This window comes from Manis pentadactyla, chromosome 10 (assembly GCF_030020395.1).
Source record: "Manis pentadactyla isolate mManPen7 chromosome 10, mManPen7.hap1, whole genome shotgun sequence".
Taxonomy (NCBI): Eukaryota; Metazoa; Chordata; class Mammalia; order Pholidota; family Manidae; genus Manis; species Manis pentadactyla.
Window position 1 is genome coordinate 42,153,790 of NC_080028.1, and position 11,679 is coordinate 42,165,468.

Genomic DNA, 11,679 nt, shown 5'->3' on the forward strand with positions numbered 1-11,679 from the left:
TTTTAATAATGCATAGCAATTACCTAAGGTGAAAATATGTAACTGAAGTACAAAAGTAATTGTATTCTGTAATGGTAATTAGCAGTTAAAGATGTTATTGAATAAAAGGATATAAAGGTAGGCTTGCTCTTTTTCATTAGATTTTTATTTTCTGTGAAGTCCTCTGTTGAATATCATTGTAGATTCTTCAATTCTCTGAGGACATTGTCCCCACTGCTGCTTGTTCCAGGGTCTTTGCCAAAAGATTACACAAAAGATTCATAAATAACTTTGGGTCCTAATTCATCTGGGTCTTGAGACCACATACAAGCCATGCAAACCTTTCCTCATCCTTCTAACCCTCAGGATGTTCAGGGATAAACAAGCAACTGAAACCACTCTGTCTGTAGTCTTTGAGAGACTAAGAAAATTATTTTCTTTAAGAAACAGTTTGATGTATTTTACTAAGATTAATGGATAGTTAATTGAATTGTGCTAAGAAGAAACAAGAGTTTATAATTTTGAGTTGATTGCAGATATTGATAGGGCTGGATTTGTATATCAACAAATATTAGGTTACCTAAAAAAAGGTGAAATGAAGGACTTCTGGAAGTAAGCTTGATTTGGAAATCATCAGCTGACATAATTTAGATTCCTGCAGTTTTTTAAAAGGCAAAAGAAGGAAACATATATTAGTGAAACAATAGTGTCCATTTATTTTTTCAAGATACTTAGGAGCAAGGACATGGCTCAAATTTCCAGACTTGTGTAAAGCACAGTGGTGTTAAGACTGAAGAAAAGAGAGGTACGTGGGTATAATGTTTCTTTTTCTATGTCTCAAGTCTCTTATTCTACTTAATTATTTAATTTCTTAATCTATTGCAACTATTCATTTAATTTATTGTTAGTTGTGTGATGCTCATATTCAGAGAAGTGCCCAGCTCACCCTAAAATATCTAAGCATGGCCATCCTTGCATTCTTTACCAAAACCTGAAAATTCTTAGGTATTTACTATGGGAAATGGGCAGATGGTGTGTACAGTGTATATCCTACTTCTGAAGGAAAGGATATTTTTAACTCATTAAATGAAAACTTTACATACCCAGTTACTTAGAATTTGCATAACGATTGATGTGGTTTTTCATCAAATTATTTATGGCCTTTAAGAAGCATTGGAGATTGAAGTCATTTTAGAAGGAATTAGTGTAGTTATTTGTTGTTAACTAAGGATCAACCACAGAGCAGGTGATGGTCCAAAAGCAGAATTTAAGATTTTTATTCTGTGATGTGAATATATTTCTGGCAAGTGTATTGAGTAAATATGGATAGAATCCAAAAAAGGAAAGCTATTTCTCTGCCAAACACAGTGGTAAGTGAGGTAAGGTGTTTTTTTTTTTGCCTCAGTGCAGGTATTATATATATTCTGAGTACGTAGTCAGGTCTGGGTGTGACTCAGGAGCCACTCAGAACATTCCCTACACTAAACATAAAAGCCACCAAGAATCTTCTAAATTAGAGTCAAGGTATGGCAAAAGTAAGAGTTGTCAGATTATTTTTAAAATTGAGCCCACATAATAAATATTATAACTTATCTAGGTCTGGGGATAAATATTACCTTGAATTAACTCTATATCTAAGTCTCCTACAGCTCTGACGTTATTACATTAAACAAGATGAAAATGCTGTTTCCAACAAATTTTTACATCTGCTATTAAGCATAAAGTGTGACAAAAACAGAAAGTTCTTAATGTGGCTTGGGAGATTGGGAAGGACTTCTCTAAAGAGTTAAACAGAAACAGAGGAATGAATCACAAAGACCCAGGTATAGGTCAGAATCAGCCTAATGGATATAGTAAGGGGGAGGGAAAAAACATAAATGATTATACAAAATTTTTTCCAGACAGGTAGTACATACAAGATGACTTGTGCAGTGCAACAGGCTTTGACAGCATTGGTAGAGGAAACTAGAAATATCTTGTGTCACACACACCTGTTATGTTTTTAGTTCATTCAGGAAAAAAATGCTACAAGCAGGAAGTGACAATGAGGAAAACCTTGGTTATTGATAAGGGAAATGTTCTTAAGGGAAGTAGTATACCATGAGCTAATCTATTCCAAAGTGCAAATTAAAATAATAGTGCAACTTTAAAAAATTCTCATGGAAGATTATATTTTCCTTGAACTACATTATTCAAAAACTTCCATAAAAACACTATTTATTTCTGAAATACAGTCATGAACATTTAGTAGCTTATTAAATCAACTTGATGATACATGCATTTATTTTTAATGAGATATATTAGAACATAAACATCAGAGAGTAGAGAACCTAAGGGTTAGTTTTTTGTTTCCAATATATGTGTTTAAGTATTTGTGTAGGTGTGAGCAGGTACACTGGGCTGCAATATAAAATGTCTACCTTACCATAAGTTGTAAAAAACATTTGAAATCCAGGTTTATGATCCACCTAATGATATGCTATCAACAGAGCCAAGACCATGAATTATTTTTAAAACTCATTATCAAGAAAAACAAAATACATGTAAAATACATTGCTTGGCTTTTCTGAAAAAAACCCATTGTAAGACCATTTTTCGACTCTCTACTCAGATCTTACTTTCATTGCTTTTACATGCAGACTGGGAAAAAGACAGGACCCAGGAATGAGAAACCACACATCTTTAACAAGTTTCATCCTCCTGGGATTGACAGATGACCCTCAGCTACAAGTTCTGATTTTTGTATTTCTACTGATCACATACATGTTGAGTTTAACTGGAAACCTGAGCATCATCATCCTCACGTTAGTGGATTCTCACCTTAAAACTGCAATGTACTTTTTTCTCCAAAATTTTTCTTTGTTAGAAATCTCATTCACTTCTGCATGCATTCCTAGATTCTTGTACAGTATATCAACAGGTGACAGGACTGTTACATATAATGCTTGTGTATGCCAATTATTTTTTACATATGTTTTTGGAGTAACGAAATTTTTTCTCCTGGCTGCCATGTCCTTTGATCGATATGTAGCCATCTGCAAACCCCTGCATTACATGATTATTATGAACTACAGGGTCTGCAAAAGGCTAATCTTCTGCTGTTGGGTGACAACTCTGCTGATCATATTGCCACCACTTAGCTTGGGACTGGACCTGGAATTCTGTGCCTCTAATGCCATTGACCACTTTGTCTGTGATGCTAACCCAATATTGAAGATCTCATGCTCAGATACATGGCTCATAGAGCAGATGGTTATTATCTGCTCTGTGATGGTTTTTATTGTGACTCTGGTGTGTGTGGTTCTGTCCTACATGTACATCATCAGAACAATTCTAAGACTCTCCTCTGCTCAGCAGAGGACAAAAGCCTTTTCAACCTGTTCTTCCCACATTATTGTGGTTTCTATCACCTATGGCAGCTGCATCTTTGTTTATATCAAACCTTCAGCAAAAGATGAAATGGCCATTAATAAGGGAGTAACTATAGTCACTACTTCCATTTCCCCCATGTTAAACCCATTCATTTACACTCTGAGGAACAAACAAGTGAAACAAGCCTTTAATGTCTTAGTCAAAAGATTTATATTGCTGTCAAAGAATTAGGGGAACATTGATGTCCAGATCCCCAAGCACTTTTTTGTCTGTTTCTATCTAATTTTGTCTTTTCCTCATCTATATTAGGCCTTCCATCCAGTACTGACCCTGGTCAATTTACCACTTTCATCTCCTTATAAAAAAGCTTCATTCAGATGATAATTGTAATGAAGAAAAATGAGAATAGGTGTTTCAGGAAATCTAAGCTTGACTTCATTACTAAGATTTCCTCACCATTGCTGAAAGGATTGGGAAATTTATGTTAAAATATTAGTACAATAGTGAACATCATTACTGAAAAGAAAGCACACAGGAAAACAAAAATAAAAACCTTACTCTAATGAGAAGGGACTTAATATTGAAAAGAATCAATACTTTTCTAAGTGTTATGAGGTAAAATTTCATAAATGCAAAATATATTTCAATTAGGGAATATGAATAAGATTTATGATTTGAAAGAATCATTTTTAATGGAGTATCTTTAAAGTCACTTGACTCACATAGTATTTTATTAACTGGATCCTGTCCAATATAAAAGTTATTTAAAATTTGCCAAAGGGACATGATTTAAGTCACAGTGAAGAGAGAAATGCACTGGCAATTCCTGTTTAAGATAAATCCTTCACTGAAGTTACATAAAACAGATTAACATTGATGTCCCAATTAAAATCTTAAATCTTGAATGTAGAGCATTTAAAATACAGATGGCAGCAAGCACAATGAAACTAAAGTAGGGCTAGAAGAGTGATAAATAAGCAGTAAGCCAAATATACTGGGAATGAAAAAAAGAATAAAATGTGAATACAAATATCAATGAGATGATTTTCTATATTGAAAGGAAAAATACTGTTCAAGAATCCAAATTATGGACCTAACAATAATTCCTTTAAGAAAGACTAGCGTTTCATTACTCAATATATTATGCACCAACTTCCAATTCTGTAGTTGAACATAGCAAAATTTCCTTTGATTCTTGTTCTCATACTTCAGGCTACTTCTCATACTGTCACCTATGCAGGCAGGAATTGTCCCCTAATTTTTCAGCTTCCAAACCCAAAGAGCCCTCCAGTTAAAATGACATTCCCACAGGAATTTTTTCGTCACCTTGTCTTATGATTGCACCAACAATACACCGGGCCTTAGTCAGTCCGACTCATCCACACTAGTGTCATCACTTACCCGCTGCTTTCATTCCTTACCAAACTGCATTTCATCTTTATTTGTCCTTCTACACTCAGTGGCAAATGACTTGGAGAATGTTTGCTTCATATGCCAAATTCTAGAATGCCTTATGCCTGGTGCCTAGACCAATATTAATTACATAAGGGAAAAGTTACCAATATGATGATTTGAAGCTTCAGGAAAATCAAATGAGAACTAACATATGAAGAGATAAAACACTGAAGTAACAATGACATGAATCTGTGAATAACAGATAAAGAATGGCATGACTGTAAGAAGGAATCCTGTTAAAATATTTATTTTTAACTATCTAAAGGAAATAAAATGTAAGCCAAAACTTGTTGAAAATGTATTTTGATAAACCTGAAAATAATCCTTCAACATATATGTGTATTCATAATTTACACTGGAGAAATGTGGAGAAATCAAAGTTTAAAAGCATGAATTATTGAAAGGGGATTAAAGATGACGGCATGAGAAATGAGACAGAAACCTTTCCCAAAACCACATATAATATGAAAATATAGTTAATACAACTAATCGTAAAAGAGCAACAGGAAAGAAGGCTGTGCCAGACTGCATACAACTAGAGAAAAGAACAGACCTCATGGAACAGGGAAACGTATCAAAGCTGTGATCCACTTGGATCCAAGCCCTTCCCAACCCCAGATCACTAGGATGAGGAAGAGAAAAGGAGTGGGGAAGGATTCAGACCTAGGACTGCTGAAACCCAGCCCTGGAGATCTGCTCTGGTAATACAAACTTACATTACATGGTGCTCTGGAGATTAGTGGGGTTGGAAAGCTAAAACAGGTGGAATACTTGGAGAGACTGAGAGTCCAGCTGCTTGTGGAAATCAGGGATCTGCATCTGGCTGCTCTTGGACAAAAGAAAGGCAGAGAGTCTGAGAGACTTCCTAACAGCAGGAGGGCTGCTAAAGGGGCAAGGATTACAGAGAGCTTGCTGCTCAGGAGAAAGGACAGGTGGACAAAATTGGGCACACTCTGCCCAGAAAATTAGGAACTTTCAAGAGCTATAGGTGCTCCATTCCCCTGCCTGGTTATCCAGCTTCAAAGCCTCCCACCATAGTACGCAGCCCACTGCACCTTCCTCCTCGCTGGCACCAGCTTTCAAACTGGCTACCCGTGCTCTTGTACCAGGCCAGCCATGGGGAGGCCCAGCCTATTGCAGCTACAAGGACAAACCATAGAGGATTCTACCTGCATGCTTGGCTCAGTGGCCCTGGCAATGGAGACAGGCGCTGCACTGAGAAGCAGGAAACAGCTCTTTCCTCCTGATAAGCATCAGTGACACTCACCTGCGACCCCTGCCATTGCTCCAGGGGCTGAGCAGGTCCAGAGAGTAGAGCTTCTGGCACTAGAGGGCACCACATACACAAATTGAATTTGTCAATCTTCCAGAAAGAGACTTCAAAATAAAAATCATAAACATGCTCATGGAGGTACAGAAAAATACTCAAGACCACAGGGAAGAATGAGATTCAATCACTAAATAACAGTATCTAAAATGAAACACACAATGGAGGGATTTTAAAGCAGATTAGAAGAAGCAGAGGAGACAGTAAATGAAGTAGAAATCAGAGAAGAGGAAAACAAAGAAGCTGAGGCACAGAGAGAAAAAAGGATCTCTAGAAATAAAATTAAATTGATAGGACTATGTGACCAATAAAAACAGAATAAAACATTTGCATTATGGGGATACAAGGAGAAGAAGAGAGAGAAAAAGGATAAAAATTGACTTTGAGGAGATAATTGATGAAAACTACCCCAATCTGTGTAAGGATTTATTCTCTCAGGCAATGGAGGTGCACAGATTTCCCAACACAAGGGATCCAAGGAAGACAACACCAAGACGTATAATAATTAAAATATCAAAGATCAGGGATAAGGACAGAAAATTAAAAGCAACCAGAGAGAGAATAAAGATAACATACAAAGGAAAACCCATCAGGCTATCATCAGACTACTCAGCAGAAACCTTACAGTCGAGAAGGAAATGGCATGATGTAGTTAATGCAATAAAGGTAATGGGCCTTGAAACAAGAATACTATACCTGAAAAGATTATCATTTAAATTTGAGGAAAGGATTAAACAATTTTCAGATAATAAGCTGAATTTAACTCCCACAAACCATCTACCTAGTGTATTTTGGAGGGACTGCTATAGATGGAAGTGTTCCTAAGGCTAAATAGCTGTCACCAGAGAAAATAAAATGACACTAAGAAAGTAGAACAATTAATTAGTAAGCAGATGCAAAATCAAATCAAATATCCCCAATGTCAATCGAGGGATACAAAAAGATTCCAGAATATAACACCTAATATATTAACAATCGCGGAGGAAGAAAAAACAGAACCATTATATTGTGTTTATAATAGCATACTAAGTGAGTTAAATTAGACCATTAGATAATGAGGAAGTTAAACTTGAAACTCTGATAACCACAAAATGAAAGCTTGCAATGGCAATAAGTACATACCTATCGATAACCATTTTGAAGGTAAATGATCAGAATGCCCCAATCAAAAGACATAGAGACACTGAATGGATAAAAAAACAAGACCCAACTATATACTGACCACAACAGCTCACTTCAAACCCAAACATATACAAGGACTAAAAGTGAAGGAATGGAGAAAGATATTTCATGCAACAAATAGGGAGAAAGAAACAGGAGTTGAAATACTTGTACCAGACAAAATAAACTACAAAACAAAGAAAGAAACAAGAGACAAAGAAGGACATTACATAATGATAAAGTGTCAGTCAAACACAGGAATGGAATCATTATAAATATCTATGAACCCAACACAGGCACATCTACATAAGTGAAACAAATATTAACAGAATTAAAGGGGAAATAGAATGCAATGCATTCATTTAAGGAGACTTCAACATATCATTCACTCCAAAGGACAGATCAACCAGACAGAAAATAAGTAAGGAAACAGAGGCACTGAACAACACATTTAAAAGAGATGGACCTAACAGACATCTACAGAGCCCTCCATCCAAAACAGCAGGATACATATTTTTCTCAAGTGCCCATTGAATGTTTTCAAGAATAGATCATATACTAGGCCACGAAAAGAGCCTCAGTTAATTCAAAAAGATTGAAATTGTACCAGCCATCTTCTCAGACCACAAAGGTATGAAACTAGAAATAAATTATTCAAAGAAAATGAAAAAGCCCACAAACACATGGAGGCTTAACAACATGCTCCTAAGTAATCAATGGATCAATGACCAAATAAAAACATAGATCAAGCAATATATGGAAACAAATGACAACAATAATTCAACACCAAAATATCTCTGCGACATAGAAAAGGCCGTGCTAAGAGAGAAGTATATTGCAATATAGGCCTACTCAGGAAAGGAGAAGAATCCCATATGAACAGTCTAAATTCACAATTAATGAAACTAGAAAAAGAACAAATGAGGCCCAAAGTCATTAGACAGAGGGACAAAATAAAGATTAAAGCAGAAAATAAATAAAATTGAGGAGAAAAAAAACAATATAAAGCATCAATGTAAGCAAGAGTTTGTTCTTGGAGAAAATAAACCAAATAGATGAACACCTAGCCACACTTATTAAGAAAAAAAGAGAGTCTATGCACATAAACAGAATTAGAAAAGAAAAGTCACTAAGGCACCACAGAAATACAAAGAATTATTAAATACTACTATGAACAATTATATGCTAACAAAGTAGATAATCTAGTAGAAATGGACAACTTTCTAGAAAATTACAAACTTCCAAGGATAACCCAGGAAAAAACAGGAAATATGAACAGACTAATTAACAGCAGTAGATTGAATTGGTAATCAAAAAACTACCTAAGAACAAAACCCCTGGACCAGATGGATTCACCATTGAATTTTATTAAAGACTTAGTGAAGACATGCTACCCATCCTCCTTAAAGATTTCCAAAAACCAGAAGAGGAGGGAATACTTCCAAACTCATTCTATGATGCCAGCATAAGAATAATACCAAAAACCAGGCAAAGACACAACAACAAATGAAAACTACACAACAGTATCCCTGATAAGCATAGACACAAAAATACTTATATTAGCACCTTGAATTTGAAACTACATCAAAAAATATCATTGATCATGATCAAGTAGGGTTTATTCCATTTATGCAAGGATGGTACCATATTTGAAAATCCATCAGCATACACCACATCAACAAAAAGGACAAAACCACATGGTCATCTCCATAGATGCTGAAAAAGCATTTGACAAAATTCAGCACCCATAAAAGAAATATCTGTGAGTACTAAATTTTAACAAAATTTACTTTATTAACAAAGCATGATAAAAGTAAAAGGTAATATGTTTATATGATATACATTATGAATATTAAAATAATGGTAATAAATGATGTTAATTGGATTATATACTATAAAAACTGTAAAATTACTTTTAAAATGTCAGGTAACAAATATAGAGACATAAGTAATAAGTGGAAATGGAAAGAGAAGTAAAAACCAGAAAAGAGGAGAAAAGAAAAAATGGTCTTTAGCCTGGATGTTCAATCTCATTGAGGAAATCCTGCCTCTAGGCATTTTTCTAATTGCTAATCATCTGTTCTGTGCAGAGTCTTCTCAGAGGAGCCCATTAAGAACAAAGAGGGCCCTGCATGAATTTCCCCATATTTAAGGGTGTTTGAGAGAAAGGTTCTCCAAATTTTAGCTCCCATTGAATACCAAAAATGTTGAGTGGCTTTCCTCATCTCAACCAGACAAAAGCATCTGGGCAGGTATCCTCACCCTATGGCTACCTCAGATTTCTGAGATATTTAGCTTCTCTGATTCTTTGATCCTGCCATAACCTGTGCTCTTAATCCATCATCTAAAATCCAGACAACATATATACTTCAGCTAATATTTTATTTTTGCTTTTTTCTCCAAGTAGAAGTTCCTTAGCCTATGTACACCACTACATGAAGAGTGTAGAGTTCAACTTCTGAAAATCATGTCCTCAGCGATACGAGTGAATGTAACTACTCTCACACCCCTGATTTCTGACTTCTTTAACCAAAGGTGAAAAACCATTTTCTATTCAAGCCTGGTTTATCCTCTGGGCTCATAGCTTGGTCACAAATGTATATGTTATCCATGATATTAGTTTTCTAGACCATAACCTGGTTGCTCTTTGCTACTATTTAGTCACACATTATCTCAATGTGAGATCCAAACAAAGGATAAACATGCTCATGATTCAGATGAGGTTAAATAGTTATTTCATGCATGATAAATAGAGATTGAAGAATATGGCTAAGAGGAGGGAGGTTGCTTAAACTGGTGTGACTTTCCTGCCGTGTTAGAAGCCAAGCAATTCTACTATCATTAGGCAATGACACTGTCCCCGAGAGCTGACTCCGTGGTGAGTAGAGGTAAGAGGGCCATGTGCTCGCCTTACACATAGCCAGTTACGAGTAGTGGTTTATTCGAATCTCATCAAGCAGATAAATTTTGGATAAAATTATTCAGTAACCTAGGTTTTGCAAATATTCTTGGGTGGGGATTTTTAAACATTCATAAAAGGAGACAAGATACAATAATTACCAGACATGTACTCATTGTCTGGTTTCCATAGTTATCAATATATTAAAAATACTTTTCTCTATCACTCTCTGATATTTTGTTTTGTCTGGCATTTCACCTTATACCATTCACCCATACATTCATTATATTTCACCCACAAGTTTATCTGTAAATATGGCTATCTGAAAAGGAAAATTTCTTAATAAAAATAATATCATTATGCCGTTATCCCACATATCAATATTATCAATAAAGCATAATAGATTTTTATATTCTGTGTGTATTCATATTTCCCTGGGCCACATAAAGATGTTTTGTTTTTTGTTTTGTATTTCTTTTAGGTAAGGTGTTTGGATCAAAATCTAACACTTTTGGTAGTTACATTACTTACATCATTTAAAAATTTCCTTAGAATCCTTTCACTCTTTCTTGCTTTAATTAAGGGAGAAATTAGGTCATTTGTAGTGAATGACATCTTTGAATATTTAACTGATTGCTTCCTAATAGTGTCACTTATCTTGTTTCTCAATCATCCAGTTTCTTCTTACATGTTAGCTAGATTTAATCATTGACTTAATTTAGATTCATGGTTTTAGCAAAATGATCAATAGGTGAGGTGGTATGTTTCCTGTTGTACCACATCGCGACCCTTATAATGCACATTTGACACACTTTCAGCAATGCTTAGATTAGTCAGTGTATTCATGTCTTGGCAGCCTGATGTCTCTATTATGAATATGCCCATCAATAATTCACAAATGGTGTTTAGCACACAGTAACACAATGTTGAGCTTCATTCTTCTCTTAATAGGTTTTGAAACATTGTTTTCTTTTGTATTTCTGTGAATCCATTACTTTTTTGATAACGTATTTGACTCCAAGGAAAGATAGAAAGGAGCATTGCCTCCTTTATCAATGTTTTGTGGTAGTAATCTGACGTCCTAGTGACTTCCACTGGTGATCAATTTCCATTTAAAGACTATAAGATCACGGATTTTAAAAATATATTATCTATGTTTTATTAAATTCATTATGCTATTTGGAAACTCAATTTTCCCATTTTGTTTTAATTTATTTTTATGGTGGTGTCATTAATGTACAATCACATGAGCAACATTATCGTTACTAGACTCCCCCCATTATCAAGTCCCCACACCATACCCCATTACTGTCATTGTCCATCAGCATAGTAAGATGCTATAGAATCACTAGTTGTCTTCTCTGTGCTGTACTGCCTTCCCTGTGCCCCATCCCCCTTACATTATGTTTGCTAATCATAATGCCCCTTTTTCCCCCTTATCCCTACCTTCCCGCCCATCCTCCCCAGTCCCTTTCCCTTTGGTAAC

At 35.3% G+C, this 11,679-nt stretch overlaps 1 protein-coding gene across 1 annotated transcript; it reads left to right on the top strand.

Moving 5' to 3' along the window:
- Nucleotides 1-2,643: 2,643 nt before the first annotated feature.
- On the top strand, nucleotides 2,644-3,582 carry LOC130685107 (olfactory receptor 6C2-like). Its single transcript, XM_057508292.1, has one exon. It carries the CDS (start codon nucleotides 2,644-2,646, stop codon nucleotides 3,580-3,582), a length of 939 nt encoding a protein of 312 aa, XP_057364275.1.
- The last annotated feature ends 8,097 nt before the right edge of the window (nucleotides 3,583-11,679 follow it).

Excerpts from the sequence above, each read along its gene's own strand:
- LOC130685107 (XM_057508292.1), top strand. The coding sequence starts at position 2,644 with ATGAGAAACCACACATCTTTAACAAGTTTCATCCTCCTGGGATTGACA.